This window comes from Mastomys coucha, unplaced genomic scaffold, assembly GCF_008632895.1.
Source record: "Mastomys coucha isolate ucsf_1 unplaced genomic scaffold, UCSF_Mcou_1 pScaffold16, whole genome shotgun sequence".
NCBI classification, from domain to species: Eukaryota; Metazoa; Chordata; class Mammalia; order Rodentia; family Muridae; genus Mastomys; species Mastomys coucha.
The window spans coordinates 15518419-15541655 of record NW_022196898.1 but is presented as its reverse complement, the minus strand read 5'-3'; the positions used below and the strand labels follow the sequence as shown (position 1 = coordinate 15541655).

Sequence of the window (23237 nt, the reverse complement as noted above, 5' to 3'; positions counted from 1 at the left end):
TACCATACTAGACAGTAGCCATGCAACTTTTTCAGGCTTTCTTGGTCTTGGCTTTTGAGGATATTATATTCAATTTCTTTTCTAAAGCTTGACGATGTGAAAGTTGTTCTTGTATCCACTGGAACTTCTGCTAGATTTGAAATGCATTCAAAGCAGCTGTAAAAAGACCAGTGTCAGCACCTTTCAGGTTTTGCACCTACTTGTCTCAGTTGGCACACCTGTGCCCTGAGGCTGAGATCAGGAATGATACAAGTGAGCAAGGAGGGGGAAAAAACCCTCTTACTATAGCAAGATCTCAGCTATGTACACCCATTTCTTTCTTGGGCGCACTCACTTCTTGTTTGAGAACTGAGTCTGCAGTCCTTGTTTGTGCATTTCTGCCTTCCAGCTTTGGAAGAAGGTCCTGTGCTTTTTCTCAAAGAAACTACAGCCTAGTACCAGAGGATAGACAGTAAACAACAAAAATCAAGAAATGGACACGAACACCCCCAATAGTAACACATATTATTTAGTATGAAGCAAAGGATGAAGAAGTTTAGACAAAGAAGGCTTCAGGATAATCTGCCAAGATCTCTTGGAGGAGGAGACATGTAAACTACAACATAAATCCTAAGAGTTGGGAGGGCATTAGCAGTTCCTCTTCGTGAACCTGAAATGCTTCCCTCTAGGACAGCTATCCATCACACTCGGTTTTATGACATCCTTTGATGATCAGGTGTTCTTAGTCACAGAGTTTATCAATTTGGTTTTTTACAGCCCTTACCTTTGTCTTTCCATCTAATGTCTTCCTTCAGAGCATTTGGAAGTTTTCATTATAGAGGTCTTTCACTTCCTTGCTTAGATTTATTCCAGTGTGTTATTAATCTATTGTGCGCATGGTCACTACCCTGACTTCTTTTTCAGTGTGTTTGTAATTGGTCTATAGAAAGGCTACTGCTGAGTTTTGCATGTTAATCTGGTATTCTGCCACCTTTGAAAGTGCTCATCAGTTATAGCAATTTTCTGGAGACATCTTTAGAGTCTCTTCTGAGTAGTTATTTCTCCTGAAAATAAGGGTTCTGTGGCTTCTCTGTATCTGGTTCATTTCCTTCTCTCATCTTATTGCTCTGAGACTGGGCATTACATGGACTGGGAGTAGGGAAAGTGGCAGCAGTGTCTTGTTCCTGGTTTGAATGACAAAGTTTCTTGTGTTTCCCCTTAGAGCACCATGCTGGCTTAGCTTTATCACATATCACCTTTCAGCTATGTTCCCTTTTATGTTATGTCCCCCAATCCCTATTACCTCCATTTTGTCATGAAAACATTTTGTTAAAGGCTTTTTCTGCATCTAATGAAATGATCATGTGGTTTCTGGTCTTGAGTTTACCTATGTGGTATATTACATTTACTGATTTGTGTTTGGTGAGCCATCCCTACATTTCTGGAACAGATTTCTTTTTCAGGTGTTCCTGTCTAAAGTTTACAAGATTTTATTGAGAATTTTTTTTGTCTATATTTATCAGGAAGACTGGTTTTATTATCAGGGAGATTTGTTGTATTTGTATCTATTTGTATCTTATTCTCAAATGTTTCTTCTATTTTATGGAACCCGAGAAGTACTAGTTTTACCTCTTTTAAAGGTTGGTAGAATTCTGCAGTGAATCCATCTGGACCTAAGCACTTCTTTTTTCTTTTCTTTTTAATTGGGAGACTTTTTAAATGTTTTTAAACCTGCTTCAATCTCATTAGTTTTTGTATAGTTCTACTTAAATAACTGACTTCTTCTTGGTTTAACTTTGATATGCCAGACATGTCTACAAATTCATTAATTTCAAGTTTTTCCAATTTAGTGGAATATATGTTTCTGAAGTATGTCCTTATGATCCTGAATTTCATTGCTTTTTGTTCTAATATAATGCTTTTCATTTCTAACTTTATTATTTTATTAATTTAGGTATTTTCTCTGTTTCTCTTGACTAAGCTAAACAATTATCTATTTTATTTGTCTTTATTCTATTTTGTTTTTTTATTAGACAGGGTCTCATTATGTATTGACTGGCCTGGAGCTTGCAGTATAAGTCAGGATGGCCTGAAACTCAAAGAGATGTGATGTGCCCATGTGCCACCACACTTAACCCAAATCCTTATTTCATTGAGTCCTATTTTTTTTCACTTTTATTTCATTAGTTTCTCCTTTGGTCTTTCTAAATTCTTCCCATCTAGTACTTTTGATTTGGTTTGCTTCCAAAGCCCTAAGATGGATCATTACTTACCTGAACTCTCTGATTTTTAAAATGAATATATGTGTATTAAAATATATATACATAAATATGTACATACACATTTTCCTCTCAAAACTGCTTTCACTGTGTACTATAGGTTTTGCTGTGCTGCTTTTATTCAATTCTAGGAGCTTTTTAAACTTCTTGATTTCCTCAAGGAAACACAGAATAATCTCAAAAACTAACCAAACAACGGACAAACAAAAGGAAAACTACCATGAGACATAATGCAAAGCTAGAAATTAAGAAACCAGAAAATAAAAAAAATAAAAAATAAATCCTCAAATGCTTGTGGAATTAATCACTGGCAAGGCTGAGTTGAAAAGCCACCTTCCTAGATTGTTGTCATTCAAGCAGGCCCCATGTGATGCCATGTCAATCAGGAGCCATTCCCTCTGTAGCCTTGGCGTCCCACATAGGTCTGGTTTTGGTAAAGGAAAGGTTGTAAGTTCTTTTCTGATGGCTTCCTCAGACTCATGACTCCACCTTGCCTTCTGATGCCTCAGGTCTGCTCTCTGTGAAGAGTGCCACTTCCCTGAGGTTTTGACTCCTCTCCCCAGGGTAGCTTGATTCAGCCAGAGGGTCACTGAAGCCAGAAGACCTGTAGCTGGGTCTGATCCTCAGCACCCAGCCTGCTCCCCTGTGGAGATCTCCCCTGGAATGATGAGTTCATTTGCAGACCCTGTCTCTTGCAAGGAAGCAGCTTATTGTGATTTAACTTGGCTCTTTTCTTTCACCAAGTTTTAGTGGTTGCTGTGTGACCAAACTTTTCTTAAATTTTTTTATGAGCTATTTCCTTTATTTACATTTCAAATGTTATCCCCTTTCCTGGTTTCCCCTCCAGAAAAAACCCTATTCCCTCCCCCCTTCCCTTGCTCATCACTTCCTGCCCCTGGCATTCCCCTACACTGGGGCACAGACCTTCACAGGACCAAAGGGCCTCTCCTCCCATTGATGACTGACTAGGCCATCCTGTGCTACATATGCAGTTGGAGCCATGAGTAGCACCATGTGTACTCTTTGGTTGGTGGTTGAGTCCCTGGGAGCTCTAGGGGTACTAGTTATTCCATATTGTTGCTCCTCCTATGGGGCTGAAAACCCTTCAGCTTCTTGAGTCCTGTGACCAAACTTTTTAAGGGGAGATGTTACACACACTTCTACTCACTCCAGATAGGGAGGCTACAGCACACCAAAGAACGAATACCACCAAAGTCCACACTGATGAATCATGACTTTTACTGGGGTTTCTTACAGTAACAGAAATGACCCAAAGACAGCTGCATCACCCAGGCCCAACCCAGCAGGAGGTCCTGCCTTGAATTCCTTCCCTTTCTAAGGAGTTGTAAACTATCAAATGAAATAAGGTCTTTCCTTTTGAAGTTGCTTTAATCATAGTGTTTATCACAGCAACAGGAAGCAAACTAGATCAACTGCTATTTCTACATTGTCTGCAACTACTTTATCCACTAATGCATTGAGCCATCAAAGCCATGCTGGTTACAATCAACTTCTTTTAAATTCATGTCAATATTGCTATTTTAAAATGAATCATGAATGCTCTTAATGAGGATTCTATATGAATCCTAATGATAGTATGTAATCTTAATGACATCTACAGGAAAGAATTATTTTCAGTTTACTATGTCAAGATAAATTGGAGAAACCATCATCCTTGATAATGAATACTATCTGCAAATAAACTTATAAAGTGTACAGACAGTGGGACTTGAAGTCAAAATTCCTAATCCATAGGCTGTAAAATGGCTGTCAGTTAACATACATGAAAACATTACTGATGTCATTAAATTCCATCACAGTTCTTGGGTTAAGTTATATTGAAAGGAGTTTGGTTTTTTTTTTTTCCTTTAAGACTGGATATCAGCATGCTACCCAAGATATCCTTGAATTCCTTGAATAAAGTTATCATCCTCCAAGCCTTCATGTAGCTGGAGCGAGAGGCATGCACCACTGGGCTGAGATCATTTTACTGAGCAACAGTTATCAAAAGAGGGCTTTAAAGAGTCAGTGAACCACTTTGTAAACAGATGTGCTGTCATCCTGGCATGGTTGTTCCACTTATATTGAACAGTCAAAGTAGACTTCATATGATTCTCAGAGTCCCAGGATTTGAGGATGGCAGATGAAAGAGGAGCTTCTATATCAAGTCAGCTTTTATTGGCACCAACAAGAGAGTAGGCCTGTCTTTTGAGCCTTTGAAGCCAGTCTTCTCTAGCTATGAAAAGTCCTAAGTGAAGTCCTTTTCTAGCATAAAGCTGTTTCATAAAAAGCCTGGTATTAAGGACCAAGTGTGATGATGCACCAGGGAGGACCAGGAGTTCAAGCCCATCCTTAGCTACATCAAGAGTTCCAAGGCTGACATGAGCTGGAAACTCTGTCCCCCAAAAGAATGCTGCTGCTTAATGAGGCTATCTTTATCAATTATCTTAAGCAGATGTTTTAGATAATTTGAGGCAGCTTCTAAGTCAGCATTCGTGGCTTTGTCTTGCATGCTATCTTATGAAGACATTCTTCGTTTGTTAAGCCTCCTGAACTAACTTCTGGGAGCTCCCATTTTGTCCTGTAGCTTCTCACTTCTTTCAACCTTCATGAATCAGATCAGGGACTTTCTCCAAGTTAACCGTTAACTTAGGAGAATGTTAAGGGTGAAAGCTTAGCCAGTAACACATCAGTAACAGAGCTAGCTGTCTCTCTTCTCTTCTGCATGTTCACTGAAGAAGCACTCCTTACTCCCTCAAGAGCTTCCCTTTGCTTTCAGGAGATGGAGGGCTGCATGGGTACTAGAGGCCTAACTTCGCACCTGTCTTAGCTTTTGACTTCCTCACCAAGCTTAATCATCTTAGCTGTTGATCTAAGAGAAAGAGATTTACAGCTCTTAGCATCTTCTCCAGCACTTAGCATCCACTGTAGGTTATTAATTGGTCTAATTTTAATATGTTTTAGGAAGGCCTCAAAGTGACTGAGAGATACGTGAATGGCTGTTTTTGACGCTGTCAGAACACAGAAAATTGTTAAAGCTAAGTACACCTTCATATATGAGTGTGGTTGGTTCACAGTGTCCTAAAACAGTTACAATAGTAATACTGTTTGCAGATAAAATAAAAAGAATTATCAAAATGTGACAGAATGTGTACTTTCCAAAGTGAGCACATGTCATTAGAAACACGACCCTAAGAGACTGACTAGGGTGGCCAGAATCTCTCCATTTATAGAAGATGCCATGTCTGCGCAGCACAGTAGGTACAAGAGGGAGAGGTGCACCTTCACAGTAGGTATGAGAGAGAGAGAGAGAGAGAGAGAGAGAAAGAGAGAGAGAGAGAGAGAGAGAGAGAGAGAGAGAGAGAGGTGCGCCTTCACAGTAGGTATGAGAGGGAGAGTTGCGCCTTCACAGTAGGTACGAGAGGGAAGGTGCGCCTTCCTACAAATTGTCCAGTGCAGTTCAGATTTGCTCTGGACCCACTCTGGGGAGATATGAACCATATTTTTGAATATTTCTCCCCAGAAATATTAAGATATTGGGATTGTGTACTGAACAGTGTAGGTGGTACCTTATGGAGACTGAGTTCCAGTTTGCTTCCTCAGAAGAGTATTAAGGGGACTGAAGAAATGGCTCAGAAGTTAGGAGCACTGATTATTCTTACAGAGGACTCAGATTTGATTCCCAGCACCCACATGGTGGCTCATAACTATCTGTAACTAGCTTCTAGTTTCAAGGCATGCATAGCCCTTTCTAGATTCCTTGGGCTCTAGGCACCCAAATGGTGCCAGATATTCTGAGTAAAACATTCATGTATGTACTTTTTAAAATTTGTTTAGGGGTGTTTTGTTTGGTTGGTTGGTTGGTTCTGCTCTGGTTTAATGAGCAGTTAATTTAGCTGCATTCAAACTATAAATATAAAGGCTGTTCCCAGGGAAAGTGTCTGTTAGAGTGCTGATCATTTTTTGTCTTAGATGGGCTGCTCAGTCTTCCTGGTACACATGTACTCCAGAGAGAAGCCAGAGATTTGAGAAGCATTCATTCCATGCAGAATCTGCTTTTCCCACTGTCTCTGCACCTGGCTCTTCCCAGAGGCTGGGTCTGCCTTGATCTCTGTCCTCTCATCCTCAGGTTTAAGAGAACACATTTTTTTTTATACCTTTTGCTTTTATTCATAATAAACAGTATCCTGACCTCAGTCTATTGGCCTTTAAAAAATAAAAAAGGAAGGGACTGTAGCAAGTTCCATAGTCTTTTCAATATTTAAAACAATCTTAACATTCTTTAAAGCAGTTTTAGGTTCACAGTAAAAGTGAGGAAAAACAGAAAGTTCTTACATGCCTCCTACCTCACACCACCCCAACCTCCTCTCCTACTGACATCCTGTACCACAGTGGTATATCTAGTTCAAAAAAACTGTGACATTTTATTTTTAGCCAGAGCTCACCATTTATACTAGGAGTCACTCTTGATATTATATGTCCTGTAAGTTTTAGCAAATACATAATGATGTGTATGTGCCACTACACATCTTAGAGAATAATTTTCATATCTTTAAAGTCCTCAGCATATCATGTGTTTATTCATCCTTGCTCCTAACCCCTGTCAGTCTCAGTTCACTGTTTTTTGGTTCTCCCTGTCAGCAGTCCCATGGATGTAATAATCCAGGATGCCTTTTCAGACTGGCATTCTTCACCGTTTAAATATCTTTAATGCTCGACAATTCCACCTGCATGTGCTTGGTCTCAGCAATGTGGAGTATTTTCGTTTAGTATTTATAATTATTATTTGAGGCTGATCTCATATTACTGCCCAGCCATTGAGATGAAGAGAAAATTTTTAAACAAATCCATATGCTTAACAAGAGTAATTAGACTTTTGACTATAGCTTAAAATGGATGTATTGTAGCTTATGTTAGGTCAGTATATAGCTGCTGAATTACAGGAAAGAAAAGGAACTTAATGTTTATTTCCAGTACCAACTAGCAATCAGCTTAAGAAGTGGAGCCTAAGTCCCAAAAGACAAGGAAATACTATGACTGCACAATTATGGTGTACCAGTTACAGACAAAGCAATTAGGCTGTAAGTATATGTAACAAACCTGCCAAAGCTGTATCACTTATAGATTTAATTTGCAGAAAAACTTCTCCTTTCAATGAAGTCCAGTTTTGAAAATTATCATATATTTCATATTTAATACTTGTTAGTTCCCTTTTAGTAAAAGTAAGTAATAAGAGAGTCTTATTCCAGAAGTATTTGTACTCTGACAATCTTTGACTGCAATTAGTAAAACAAAAAATTAGAATTTTTTAAACAAGAAAGCACAACAACACATATTTCTTCAAAAGTGGTTTATCATGATCATATAATCCACTGCTTTATGGAAGTAACTTTGAAAGTTAAAGGAAGCCTTTAACACCTTTGCAGAGACAACAGATATAATCTGAAAACAGTGAGCGTACACTCGAGTATACAGTAGTGACAAATGTCTTCTAGTTCATTATTTTAGATACAAATAGGCCAGACATCTTTATATGCAGTAGTCTGACACAGGCCAAGGATACTTCAGGACCCAAGCACCTGGAAATCAGAGCTGCTTGGGGCTATTAGTCTGCTGGCTCACTACTGACTTTCTTTAAATGGGCCAAAGAGAATTTTAATAGTAAAATATGTTCATCGGGGGAACTGGAGAAATGAATAAGTGGTTAGTAGAACTGGCTGCTCTTCAGAAGACCCAGGTTCACTCCCCAGCATCCACACGCTGGCTCACAATCATTATAATACCAGTCTCGGGAGTATAACCCCTCAAGGGAAACCACACACACACACAAAGGTATGAGCAGACTTTCTTCATGCACCCATTCAACAATTCTTTATTCTTTACTATCAGTACATGGCCAGCAGATTATTAACAGATACATTAAAGAATCAGAAGATTTTAAAAACTGTTTGTGCTTTTAGAGTAGATTAAAAACAAAAACCTGGGCTGCCGAGACAGCTCAGTGGGTAAGAGCACTGACTGCTCTTCCAAAGGTCCTGAGTTCAAACCCAGCAACCACACCGTGGCTCACTACCACCCATAATGAGATCTGACACCCTCTTCTGGTGTGTCTGAAGACAGAAAAAGTGTACTTAAATAAATAAATGAATCTTTGGGTCAGAGCAAGCAGGGCTGCCAGAGCAAGCAGAAGTCCTGAATTCAAATTCCCAGCAACCACATGATGGCTCACAACCATCTGTACAGCTACAGTGTACTCACATACATAAAATAAATAAATAAATCTTAAAAACAAAAAACAAAAAACTAAAAACCAAAAACCAAAAACCCAACATCCAATTACTTACTCAGCATCTTTTTTAAGTTATTCTGAATCTGTGTAATTTGTCATATTAATTTAAAGTATTTTTCTTTTTTTAAGTACTAAAAGTTAACAGACACAAAATAAAGGATCATTTTTATAGAGCTTCTCAGTATACAGAAGGGCCTGGATTTCCTACGATTTTTTTGGGAGGGGCATTGGTTTTTGTACACTGAATTTTATCTTTATGCATGATAAACCTTCCAGAGACTCTATAGGAGGAAGTTGACATTATTTATGCTGGAGAGTCCAAATTTAAGGCTCTGTATTATCCCATAGAAAGATTTTCCATTCCATCAGATCAAATGAGCAAGAACTATTAATCAAGAGGAAAGTGGAGGGGCTGCTAAGCAGGTACAGAGCTCTCACACAACAATGAGCCCTTGCCTCAGATCCATGCCTGATGGGGCATGGCCAGAAACCCAGCTTAGGGGAGGCAGAGACCTGAACATTCCTGGATGGAGCCTGGGGTCAGCAAGTCTAGTCAAATGTAAGCTCCAGGGTTAGTCAGAAGACCTGTCTCGGAACTAATGCAGAGAACAGGAGAGGAAGGCATAAACATGTGCACATAAAAACACAGAAATGCTAATCACCAGACTCTGCACATACAAAAATGCATTAGCTACTATGCTTTCATTTTAAATGTCACTACAGGGAAAGAACAACACCAGGGTGTTAGCAGAATGAGCTGTTTGTTCAATTACATTTTATTAGTAAAACAATTCAGTTGATATGACAATAAGAAAGTGAAGCTATTTCTATTTTTTCAAGATGAGAAGTCATATTAGTAAATGTTTGAATTTATAAAGTAAGCATTTTCTGTATGTTTTTAATCTTTATAATTTTCAGTTCTTAAAGATAATCTTACCTGAAGACTTGGGATTGTTTTTGTTTAACTTTTAATTCAAATTGTACATGACCTAATTCTTTCTGTACTCTCTGAAATTCACTTTGTTGCTTTTTTAACTGCATGCTTGCATCTTGGACTCTAAAAATATAAACAAATAATACCACTGCATGTTTCAATATTTCCTAATATCATTTTAATTTTAAAATTGAATATAATTTAATAAAAATAAGTAGATGAAGAAAACTATAAATATTATACTAATAAATTACTGTATACAAAAATATGCAGAAAACCACACCAATTATTATTCCAGATGAAAAGAGAAGAAATTGTAGGTAGGAAATAAATATAAAATATTAATCAAAATAGAAAAAAGTTCATCTCATTTTATTAATGATGTATATAATTTAAAATGTTAAATATTACAGAAATTAGTATAAGAAAAAATAGTAACATTTGCTTTTATACCAATTCCCACTACCAAAGGCAACTGCTTTCATTTCTTTCCTGTTCCCACTAGTATTTATTTCTATGCTACTAAATAGCATATATATTATTTCTTAATACTTTAATTTAGATACAAATCAGTTAAGAAATGGTTTGCTACATATAAATAAGACTTGAAGATCATATCTCTCTGTCTGTCTGTTTGTCTCTCTCTCTCTCTTTCTCTCTCTCTCTCACACACACACACACACACACACACACACGCACACACACACAGAGTTCCTCATGAAACATGCAGGGTATGGTGGCAAATACCTATACTCCCACAATTCAGGAAGCTGGGGCAAGAGGGTCACAGCAAGTTTGAGGCAGAGTTGCTCTGTACAGTGAGTTTTAGGCCTGTCCCAGGTACAGAGAAAGGCCTTTCCCGAAACAAACAAAATGTGCTGGTATAACAGTATGTAATGTTTCAGAACCCCATGGCTCTTCCTACTCTTTGGTCTACCATGCAGGAGTAAAGTTTACTTTATTCTTATGGTGACAGACGCATCAGCCAGTACATCTCCATTTCAGAACAGCAGCAGCAAGAGAATGATGCTTTTAAATCGATCTTCACAATGAACCCCTGAATACTTCTCATGAATTTAAAGCACATGGTTACATTTAGCTTCAAGCAAAGCTAGATGATGTAAGTCTTTGACCTGGGAAAATTTACTAACATTTCTGCTACAAAAGTGGAAAAGAGAATGGACACTGTGGTGGAGCAGCAAATAAAAACATCTTCCTAGACATTGCAAGACACCCACAGCTGCCCCCAACCCTTTTCCTCACCTTTCCAATATTGCTAAAATAGCACTTGTTATTAAGTTACATTAAGTATTCCTGTCATCCTCAGATGCTGAACACATTATGTCAGGTTGCATTTAATATTTGCTGATGAAATTATAATGGCCTGCTTTTTCTTCTCTGTTTTCTGTGTCCCTCTCATGAATTTTTCTGACTTTTTGCCAAGAGGCAGGCTTTCTGGAGCTCTATGGTCCAGTTCCCTCTGTTTCCTGTGTGCTGTGATGACCTGGCACTCATCTGGGAGTTCCCTTTGCAGAAACTGCCCTCATGTCATTCTCATGCAGTGTGGATATGTATCCACTGATGCTCAAGTCTCCCCTTTCTTCCAGTTTACCACCTCTAGTAGGATATACTCTCTAGTTTTCTCTATATTGAGAGACAAATAAGAGAGGATGAATGTCTGAGATTATAACCCAGAAAACAAAACTGAACATGTCCTTTGAACAGATAAATAGAAGACAGAAGAGGGCTGGTGAGATGGCTTGGTGGGTAAGAATCCTGACTGCTCCTTTGAAGGTCCTGAGTTCAAATCCCAGCAACCATATGGTGTCTCACAATCACCCGTAATGAGATCTAACGCCCACTTCTGGTGCGGCTAAAGACAGCTACGGTGTACTTATGTATAATAATAAATAAATCTAAAAAAAAAAAAAAAAGACAGAAGAAACCCCTTCCTCACAGGTTTGTAATTAATAAATATAGAAAGAATAAAGGAAAGAAATATCTACAATAAAATCACAATAAGAAACTATTTCAGACTAATTCTATTGACAGTTGTGAAGGTTTCATGGAAAATAGAACATGTACAGTTTCAAGTTATCTGCCTAAGACACTATTTATAAAAGGTGATGGGTTTAGAGGAAAGACACAGGGAAACAAGAATACCCTCACCAGTACATGTACACCTCGAGACACCCTGACAAAAGCCATCACTTATGTGGCTTTCCCTCCTCCTACAAAGATGATCTCAATACAAATTATTTAATGTCAGACAAACACTAACTGCAAGACAGTCTTTGAAATCACCAGAATTCTTCACAAGTCTCGAAGTCATGAGGGCAAGGACTGAGAAACTGTCAGAGGCTGCTGAAACTGTGAACTCAAAGAGCAGCAGACATTCTAAACTTCAAGCTAGGGAAAATGGGCCCGAGTAGAAAAATGAAAAAGTCAAATAAAATCTGGAGGTCAGTCAATAGTATTGTACCAATATTAATTTGTAATTTATAATTGTACCATAGCTATACAAAGTACAAAATTGGGAGAATCAGGATATCTGTGAACTCATGAACTATTTTTGAGACATTATGTAGTTTATGAATATTTCAAATGTTATAAATATATGACTTGTGCATCTGTAATAAGTAATTTTTATATGTGAAACATATATTTAATATAAACCTTAGTATAAAATAGGTGTCTTTTTAAATATTTTAAGTAATATAGTATTATATTTAGAAAAAGCCTTCATGACCAACATATTACCATACATATCTATTATTAGAAGAATAATAAAATAAAGTGGGGTCCTAAACAAAGCAAGAATAATAAAGTAAATCCATGTGATGGATGAAGTCAATCCTAATGTTGTAGATAAAACAGATTTCTATGTCATGGAATGAAAAGAATGCTAAGGCTTATCGAGGAGAAGAAAAGTCAAGATGTAGCTTACACATCAGTATGTATGTCATGAAACCGTGAGTTTGTATGACATCTAATAGACATACTTATGTATTTGTTGTGGTTTAAATGAGAAATGTCCCTCCTAAGGCTCACTTGCTCCCCAAAGGGTGGTAGCATTGGGGAGGTTATAGGAACTTTAAGGCTTGCTACAGGAAGTATGTCACCGGGCAAAGACTTTAGGAGTTCATAGCCTTGCCCCAGGGCATGTTTGCTGTTTCCTGTGTGTGGCTGAGATGTGCTCTCTCAGCTGCCTGCTCCTGCCAAGCCTGCTGGGTGGTTGTCTTTCCGTCCAGTATGGACTCTGTCTCTGTGGAACTGTAAGGCAAAATCAACTCTTTCTTCTGGTAAGTTGCTTTTGGCCATAGTATTTTAGCATAACTACAAAACAGCATACTAATTAAAACTTTAGAAAAAAACCTTTGTAAACTTTGGAAAGAACCTTTGCCAATGTTAAAACAGGGTTATCTGAGGCACAGAACCAGAACTGAGACAAATAGACAAGAAAACTTTAGGGATTTTTCTACAATATTAAGATTATTTACAATGAAGATGTAGTTATGCACTGCTCAAAAATAAAATATTAGACGGTTTGATAACTGTGTAACGTATTTTATTGATAAAATCTTTTGTAAAGTCCTATCTTTCAGGATATTTCCTAGATGGATGTTAATGTAAATATGTGGAGTCCTCTAGCTATACTCCCTGAGCAGACTGGTGCTTTGGCTGTGCTTGATACTTAGTCACTTCAAATAGAATTAATATGCTTAAACATTACATGACTAGAAAAGCACGGTGTTCACTTTTACTGTATACATCACTTTGTAAAATAACTCACAGGACACGGTACAGGATGAACTGTGTAAGTACAGAGTTTTCTCCAGCAGTCATAATTCTGCACAGAATTTGAACACTATGTGGTTGTGAGGACATGATGTGGTCTAGTCAGAGTGTTCCTGAAAATGGAGACTAACAGCATGTTCTAACAGAGAGAACCTTGCACTGGGAGACAGGTGACTTATGCTATAAGCCTCTTGCCTATGCAACCATGAGAACAGGCACATTTATTACCACTGTCTACTTCCAAGTTTTCCCCTTATCATCGTGACTAAACTAAACTGTATGAGCATCCCTGGGTTATAAAAACACATAAGGGATGGGATTAGCCTCTCAATTATTATTTTTTGGATTACCTATTAATATCATCCACAATGAAAATAATCCCAAGGAAAGTACTTTTAAACTCCCCTTAACTTTTCTCCACTCCGTAATGAAACATGCAAGAAATGTAAGAAAACTGAGGGGGTTTTACTACCTGCAATCAACACTTTATTTCTGTCAAGCTTTTGAGTCTAAAGATTAATTTATATTTAAGTCTTCCCCTCCAACTGATTTTGTAGCAACCAAAGATGACAGACGGGAGCTTGGAACCTGAAAAAAATGAAGTAGTGAGTTTTCAGAGTCATACACTGCCAGGGTCTCAAGCTCCGGACTATCAAGGGGAAAGCCGATCTTCAGCTCCTGGAAGAGGAGGAACAAGTTTCTGAAGGGGATGTAAGTTGCCAGTTATAAAAAGCGGCACCTGAACTGTTCTAGAATTAACTCCTACCTGAGTACATGCAGAGCATTAAATGACCTTTCAAGAATGCAGGGCTAGAAAGAAGGGAGTACAGAGAAGTCACTACGGAGTCACTTACGTTGCACTCTGAGAAACTCTAGGGGCAGAAGCCAAACCACTTTACATATATATTAGCAGGAGCAACTGAACCTTCAAAACCTGGATGAATGCACTGGGTCAGAAGTGTCTCTAGCACAAAACTACAGAGAACAGAAGTGACATTTTAAACAAAATTATTAATGAAAGCACTTGATTCCCTTTTGAATGTTACCTGTTTCCATTTAAAAAAAATTAATGTGGAACTTACTCATATCATCTAAAGAGTATATCATCCTTACTTCCCAAAACCTATCTTTTGCTAAAGTTACTTAAAGCACAATCATTATTACCCCACATATTAATACCATGTCCAGCAGTGCAGACAAGGCTGGGGAAGGCATCCTGCACTGCACTGGATCCACATTGCTTTTTAAGTATACCTCCTTCATGGAAACTCTCTAGGCATTATTTTGCTGTAATTGTTTACTTATTTTTTTGGCTATCTCTTTAATATGTGGTTAGGCTATTAAAATAACTGATTTTTCTTTAATTAATTTAAATTTAATTTAATTTTCTTTAGGCTTATCAATATAGAAACAAATTTTAGAATATTAACTGTAATTTAAAAATAAGCATTTTGGTATTATAAGATAGAGAGATAAATTCATTCACAAAAATTGAAGGCAAAACAGTTTACTGTAAATGGAAAACAGTTTGAGGGGAAGGTGAAATCCCTATTACATTAAAGTATTCTTAATAAAATCACATTGTTCATATAAAACAATTCTTCAAATATCTCCATTATTTTAGGAGACATTCAGGCCCCCTTTTCTGCACTCTATTCTGTAGATTCAGCTACTCTCATATCACACTATATTTTGATAGACTGTAGATATATCTGAATAATGGTGTACTTTCCTGGCATGCTCAGGTCCTGGGTTAGATTCTCCACATATAATGTCTTTCTGTCTGTCTGTCTGTATTTATATATGTATGTATATTTGCCAGATTGCATCCATATATATACTGAACATTTATATATAAATTTCCTTATTATTATTATTCCCTAAAAAATTATAACTTATAGTGGCACTTACATTATAAATTATAATATAGTCTAAAGCTTAGAGAAAGATGTACTTGGGTAACATTGCCAGTAAGATGTGCTTTTTCATAAGGAACTTGAGCATTATCTCAAAGTATATCCCTGGAACCAGTACCCCAAGATATCAAGGAATGACTATATTCAATATCACATAATTTGTTTTTCAATGGCAGGATGTTTGTTACATCTCTATTTGTTCTCTCACATTTCTGATAAAGCAATGTTCTACTAATTCTAAAGGGTGGAAAAGCATGTACATACACTCTTTGGGAAACCCTGAGGTTTGAAAATGTTTTGAGACAGTGATACTTTAAGCTCATGCTAGCCTGGAATTTACTACACAGCCAAGGCTGGTCTTGAACATGTAGAGATCCACCTTGGTTTAGCTTCCCAGGTGCCAGGATTACAGGCATAAAGCAACCATGGCAGACAGACATCCTTTTTCATGCACTAGGTACCTAGCTCCATAGACCAGGCTGACCTAGAACTCAGAAATCCACCTGCCTCTGCTTCCCAAGTGCTAGGATTTAAAGGTGTGCGCCACTGCACCTAGCTAGCACCTAGTGTTTTCTCTACCAACTATCATTACCTCCTTTCGGAAAAGAGTGGATCCTACAGCCAAGAGCTCTCGCCTTCCACACTTGCAGCTCCAGCCAATCTTAGGAGATGCCCATCGTCTCCTACTCAGTAGAGTTGGCTAGACAGATTACTCACCCCAAACTAGGGCAATCAAAGTTTTGGGGTTTTGTTTGTTTGTTTGTTTTATTTTGTTCTGGGGAGGCAGGGATCTTTTCTTGAGAGTAAAGAGCAGACAGTCCTTCTCATGGAGCAGCAGAGACATTAAAAGTAAAATTAGAAACTGTGAGAAAGGAGATTTTCAGTTTAACAAAAGAAAGTCAGCATGTAAAGAGAATCAGAAATGAAGAACAGTGTGAAAATCCTAAGGATAGTTACATCTTTTAGATTATTCTGAGGCCAGCTTCACAGGCCTATCCCATAAATCATCCTTTCCTGGAAATCTGTGATCCATTTAAATACTTGTCTACAGTAGTTCAAGCTAAGCATTTAGCTACTTAAAAGCAAGGGTCCTAAATAACTGCTTAGTTGATGATCTATCACATATAAATCTTACAATTAACCTATAAAAGGTTGGTATGTGTTGGGGTAACCTTTTTTACTTTGTATGAAGGCATGTCTCTGTATTTTCAATTGTTGGTTGCAGTGCCAGCAGAGAGCTAAATGCTGCCTTGGTATTGTCATTTTTATGACCCATCCCCAGCCTTATATTTGTAAATACTTGTCCTTCCACGTCTGCTCAGATGCTTGAAGATCAGACTGCCCTCTAGGCCTAGAGGCAATCTAAAAGATGTGTCTTGCTACAGATTGGTTGTAATACAGAGCTGACAACCAGTAACTGGGCAGGAAATAGGTGGGCCAGAACTTCCAATAGAGAGGAACACTGGGAGAAAAAAAGAGATGAGAGGAGATTAGAGAGCAGATAGGGAGGGAACAAGATGGATTGGGGGGCAGACAGAAAGATAAAGAGCTAGCCACATGGTGAGTTGTAGGCTAGAATGGTCAGGTTAAGTTTAGAGTAGCTGGGAGACTGACCTAGCAAAAGGCCTAAGCTTTAAACTATATAGAAGACTCTGTGACATTACTGCTTGTGGGTCAGAGAAAGTCCTGCTATACATATGAAAACTAGATGTTTCTCTTAGCCCTTAAATGAAAAACAGGGGCTAGCAAGATAGATTACTGGTTAGGAACACTTCTTGCTCTTGCAGAGGACCTGGGTTAGGTTCCCAGCTGCACATCGTGGCTCACAGCCATCTGTAACTTCAGTTTCAGGGAATCCAACTCCTTCTTCTGACCTCTGAGGACACGTAGTGCACATACATACATGCAGACAAAATTCTCATATACATAAAAATAAATTAAAAATTTAATTTAATTTTGAAAAGGATGGAAAGCAGATACTTAAATAAGCAAATGACAAGTAGGCAATTAAGAGAAAAAATACTCTAAGTAAAAAATTGGGGGAGGATAATCACTAAATGGCAGAGAAATGGAAACTGACATAGTAACTTAATATGATCTTTTTTTTTTAACAATGAGCATGGCTAATATTGGCAAAATACAACAGAGTAGTGTTTCCTCACCTTCTCGTGGAAGCAAAGGTTTTTATACAGAGACTTCTGTAGTACATTCTAAGTTTATCATCAGAAAGCCTAAAATATTTGTTCAAATTCTGACTTGGTAATTCTACTCCTATAATTCTAGCCTACAGAAATAGATTTAAATATAGGAAGCCTTGTGTCTGGTTGGTTTTGAAGAAAGACAATATTAACAGTAATTCACAGTAGCAAAAATCTGGGAATAATAAACTTTTGAGAAAGGAAAATGACTGGTTTAGTCAATGTAGCATTTGTCATTAAAAACAATATTTACAGTGATTCTATAATAACACAGAAGATGCTTATATTATGGTGTAAGGCGTTTTAAGCTAAAATAAACTGCATACATATCTTTAGACTGTATATACATATACAAATAATTCAGGCCTTTCCCTACAGAAATGTTCATAAGTTATCTATCACCTAGTAGTTTACAGGGATGGGTTGTAACTGAAGGCTTCCCCTATAAGGCCGTGATCACTACTGGTAACCCTAAAGGAAAACCAAGGGCTACTAGAACCACATGAGCACTGTTCTGTGTAAGAGTCTCGCTCAGCTGCCTTGCCCTTTTGTTGTTGATGACTATGAAATGTACAACAGTTTCTAGAAACCCAATTTTCATACAATTTTATAATCCTGTTTAGGATATCATCTGTAATGCAGATACATATACATACATACATATGGCCCTTAACTAGACCTATTTACTATGCTTATAATATTAAAAACCACAAAATTATTACAGAAAATCACTTATTTTAGCTGCTAAGCCCTCTGCCTGTTTAAGGTGAATTAGAAATGTAAACCTGCAATCTCAGTACTGTGGAGGCTGAGACAGGAGGACCACAGCAAGCTGGAGGCCAGTCTGACTCTAGAAAACAATCCACTTAGAAAATAATGTGAAGGAAAATCTTTCATCTATTTCAAAACATCCCATAATATTCACAATAAAAATAAGAAAGTTGATTTTTATTAAAGGATAGATGCTGATTAGGCAAATATTGATAAGATTATGTTTGAAACTTGGTTCCATTTAGTTGTTGTTGCTGCTGCTGCTGTAACTGCAAATCAAGCCTGAGTAATTTATAAAGAATAATCATTTCTGGGGCTGGGGAGAGAAGTCAGTAAAGTGCCCACAAGCAAGAAGACCTAAGTGTGGACACTCAGTATCCATAAAACAGTTGAACATGGCATATCTGTAGGCCAGTACTGGGGAGTTGGGAGGGAAGGGCAGACACAGGAGCTCAGTGGCCAGTCAGACTACCTCAGCTGGTAAGCTCCAGGTTTATAGAGGGAAAAGTAAGTTACGGAAGACAAAAACACCCAATATCCACCTATAGCTTCCATGGGCATGCATACACATTATGCCATACAGCCATGTGCATACATATGAGCATGCACCTACATGAGCATGCATATGCACTACATATATGTGTACACACAAACAAAGGTTTCTGAAGGCTGAGAAATTCAAGGCCAAGTACTATAGAATCTGGTGAGGCCTTTCTTGCTCATGGAGATTCTTCCGGTCTCATGGTGCTAGAAGGAATGGCACAGTGAGGCAGAATGTCCTTGCTCAGCACTCTTCTCTGCTTCTGATAAAATCCAAGTCCCACTGAAGTAGAAGCCCAGCCTCAGGGACCAATTCAGTATTAATTACATCTCAAAGACTCACCTGCAAAACCATCTAACCACCTTTCAACTGAGTTTTGGCACAGGCAATCCATATCCAAATCTCAGCATTCTACCCATGTCAGCAACACTTAGGGCCTCCTCAAGTACATGGCATTTATTTCCATCCCAAGCATCAGTCTTAACTCATTTCAACATGAACTCGAACATTAACTGTCCACTCAGTGATTCACGATAGGCTCATTCCAGCTCTGAACCTAGGGAATCAATGGAAGCATCTATATATTGACAGTGGAGCAGGGACGGGATAAACATCCCATTCCAAAGGGAGAAAGATTAGAAAGCAAAGGGATCACTGGCTCAAAACAGGTCTGAATCTCAGCAGGCTACAGCATGAATCAGAGAATTCCAGAATAATCTTTCACTTCGTATCTCATCACATGATGCCCTAGATGGAGTTTCAAGGTCTTGGGCACCCTGCCCTCACAGCGTTTCTGGGATCAGACTCTGGGTTGTGTAACACAGGCTGTCTGCAGCTATCTTTTCTAGGCTGCTGCCACACTGTGCCCAGGGCTATGGCTTCTGGGATCCCACTGCACAGCACTGCCCTTTGTGCTGCCTACTTTTCCCATTGGTATGACCAAATCCCCAACAGAGACAACAGAAGGTAAGCACAGCATGTGGGGTATGAGACAGCAGAAGTATATGGAAGAGGCTCTCACATCTAGGCAGGTCAGGAAGCAAAGATCTGGGCTAGAGCAGGCATCCATCACCTTCTAGCAACCAGGTGGGCCATAGTCCAAAAGGAACCAGAACTTCCCCCAAACAGTACCATCAGCTAGGCACCCAGAGTTCTAAAACAGAAGCCAAAGGAGAACACTTTATGGTCAACTCTTGACACCGTAGTAGTGAATCTTTAGAAAGATTCTTACTCAATATTGGCCTAGCCTCCCAGGCAGTTGGGAAACATTTAAAAATGTTGATGTGCCCCTATAACCTATAGTCTGTTTCTCTATGGAATTAGCATCATGTGGATGTAAATATTGCTGCTATAGTTTGGATCTGGTCTATGTGTTAAAGAATAGAGCTTCTTAGTATGGAACTATTGGAACACTTTAATAGATGAGGCCTTATAGGCAGTCTTAGATCACTGGAGGTATATACTTAATAACATAAGACCCTAGTTACTTCCTGGTTCTTTTTTCCACTTTCTGGCCATGAGATACTCAGCCTTGCTCTCCCACCCTCTCTTCACATAGTGAGCTGCTTCACTACAGGCCCAAAGCAGAGGGGCCAACAAAAACTGAGTCAAAACACTTTTCTTCTTATCAGGTGTATTCAATATTTGTCACAGTGGGAAGCTAGAAGGCTATCAAGGTTAGCAGCATGCTCCCTGGAGAGCAGTGGCAGTACCAGCCATATTTTGGTGAGTCAAAGCCACAGAGAAGGTAGCCAATACTGTACCGAGGTGCAAGAGCAGAGCTCTCTGACAGCTCTGAATGACAAGCCTATGTATAGAGGGCACTATGGCCTGTTCCCTCAAACCAGTGTTTCCACCTTGGCCCAGATGCAGTGAGCATAGAGGGATCACAAAGAATCCCTGGACTCTCTTTAAGACCTCAATTCCACTGTAATGACAGTAAATACCTGGCTCCTAGAAGGGCACCTATCACTTACTAGACAGTCCCTTGACCACACTGGGGTTCCCTGCTGAATGAGCTTCCATCCTTGACATGGCCTCACAGTTCCCAATTTTCACACCATTTCCTTCTTAACATATAAGTTTAAAGTTGTCTTTAAATGATTCTTTTCTTCTCTTACATGACTGTATGGTTGAAGTAAGCATAGCAGCTCAAATGCTTGGGGTTTAGACATTTCTTCCAGCAGTTCTTCATTACTCTCAAATTCAGCCTTCCATCCTAGGATATGCACAATTGCTATTATTCAGGGTAGCTTTTTCTCTAATTTCCAACTAGGAATCTCTCATTTCCACATTTATCAGCATTCTGATGATCACAACTTAGAAACATCTAAAACCTTACAAATTTTCCCTAGTTGTCTGTCATCTTACCCCTTAACAGAGTCGACCTAAATGCTCTGTCTGTTCATGGCATTTAGGTCATTCAGTTCTGTGCTCTTCTAAATTCTTCCAGCCTCTACTCATTTGCTCTTGACAACAATTTCATAGCTTAGCCCATTTTCTGAGAATCCCACTGACTGTGTGATTTATAAAGAAAAAAGGTTTACTCAGCTCATGGTACTGAGGGGCTGAGCGTTCCAAAGTAAAGAAATCTGATCTGGTCAGGGCCTTCCTGCTAGTGGGAACACTACAAAGTCCCTGAAGTGGCACAGGACATCACCTGGAAAATGAGGTTACACTTTGCATTTGTAGCAGACACACTCTCCAAATAATCCTCCATAGGGCTCATTTCCTTATAGGGGTAGAGTGCTCAGGACTACTTTCTAAAGGGTCTCACCTGCTAATACCTTGGAGGAGGATTTAGTTTCAATGACTATGTTGGTGGGTACAGTCAAACTATAGCACAAATTATGGAAAACAAATGAATGTGTGGATATAGAATATGATAAGCCAGTTGCTAATGAACCCAAATAACACATTTAAGCACTGGTCTACAAGTATGCTTTTCTTTGAATGGTCTCAAGATAAGGATAAATGAGTTTATAGAAACATGCAGGCAGTTAACTGTACAGTATTCAAAGAACTGTTAAAATGTGTGATTTCTTTTCCCTGACTTTTTATTTGAAGCAGTAATAACTGGTAATAAATGGAAAAGAGACTATGTGGCAGCTTCCAGTCTGTATTTTTACCTTCTGATAAAATTATAATGTGGTAGGTAGAAAAAGGTAAAGGTTTTAAACAAAAAATATGTATGCCATGCCATTGTGAGTACAATGCCACACCAAGAAATGAAGGCTTCGAGAACAAGCAGGTTAGGGTTAGGTAGAAGAGAAAATAAGGAAGAAGACAGCCACCTTAGAGTGTGAGGACGCTGGTGAAGGCAGAAAGGGACATATGCATATGTGGCTTTGTACTGCTGGGAAGATCTAAACACCTTCCTGGTTACAAGGGTCTGCTTGTAACATATGGCCCATTCAAGCAGTCAAGGAAGATGGAGGAGAGGAAAAGGAGAAGTGGCATTATTTAGGCATAGCAGAGGAAAAGAAAAGTTGCTAGAAATACTTTTATTTTCTTCTTAAAACATAAAGGAAAAATCTGCGTTAGTATATTTCCTTCTAAATCAAAGATGATTCAGGGTTGGCGTGGTACTGTAATGACATTTTAAAATGCCACGCAACTATACCCAAAGAATAATTCAACAAAATATTTACATGTTCTTTATTTCACCTTCAAAAGCAAGAATAAGGAAGAGAAAATATTTATTCAAAGTTCAAATTATCACTTGCCAAACTCTAAGGAAAACATTCAGCTATAGGTTATGAAATCATGTACTATTTGAATGGAGAGCTCCTGAAGTCAGCCCAGAGGCCATCTTACTCACCAGGTTTCCTGCCATCGGGATTTAACTGAACATTGTCTAACTCAGACCCTGCAGCAATGTCTCATGCCTACTGGCCAATGCCATTATGAAAGGCAATGACTGTTTCTAGATCATCAAACAATAGCATCATAATCACAAATGAGGTGGATACTGAGGAATTTTCAGAAAAGTTGCTGGTGAGCAGCCAATTAGCAACATCAGTACCCTCACTGGGATAGCCAGGACCCAGGCTGCTATGAAACTTATCTGGGTCATGCTATATGAAGTCTTACAAAGAGTCACAAACGTCCTTGTAGGTGTTTTACTTGACTTACAGGGTAGATTTTTTTAAATAAGCACCAAGATTTAAACTTTAAGACATTTTGCATAAAATCTAGATTCTCTAAGATATGTGCATATAAAAATGCTAGTAAACACATTAATGGGCATAACTGGGGAATGAAGAGATGGCTCAGTAGCTGACCTTCTAGAGGACCAGTGTTCAGTTCCCAGCACACACATAGTCACTCACAATTGGCTATAATTTAAAGGGAGTTGATGCTCTCCTTTGGCTTCTCTGGCACTGAATACACATGATGTATGTAAGGCAAAACACCCATACACACAATTTAAAAAAATAGATCTTAAAAAATGCACAATTGCCTCTTTCTCTTCAACGAGGCGGCCGAGCAGCAGACGCCAACATGCAGATCTTCGTGAAGACCCTGACGGG

The 23237-nt window shown here is 38.5% G+C and overlaps 1 protein-coding gene across 15 annotated transcripts in view; it reads right to left on the bottom strand.

Moving 5' to 3' along the window:
• The window catches only part of Lekr1 (leucine, glutamate and lysine rich 1), a 180902-nt gene that overhangs the window by 99615 nt on the left and 58050 nt on the right, over nucleotides 1-23237 (bottom strand). For all 15 annotated transcript variants that reach the window (XM_031374028.1, XM_031374020.1, XM_031374027.1 and 12 more), the window contains 2 exons: nucleotides 9485-9604; nucleotides 7359-7534 (listed from right to left, as the gene is read on the bottom strand). In XM_031374028.1, the coding sequence (XP_031229888.1) occupies nucleotides 7359-7534; nucleotides 9485-9604 (296 nt within the window). The remainder of the gene's footprint in view (nucleotides 1-7358; nucleotides 7535-9484; nucleotides 9605-23237) is intronic.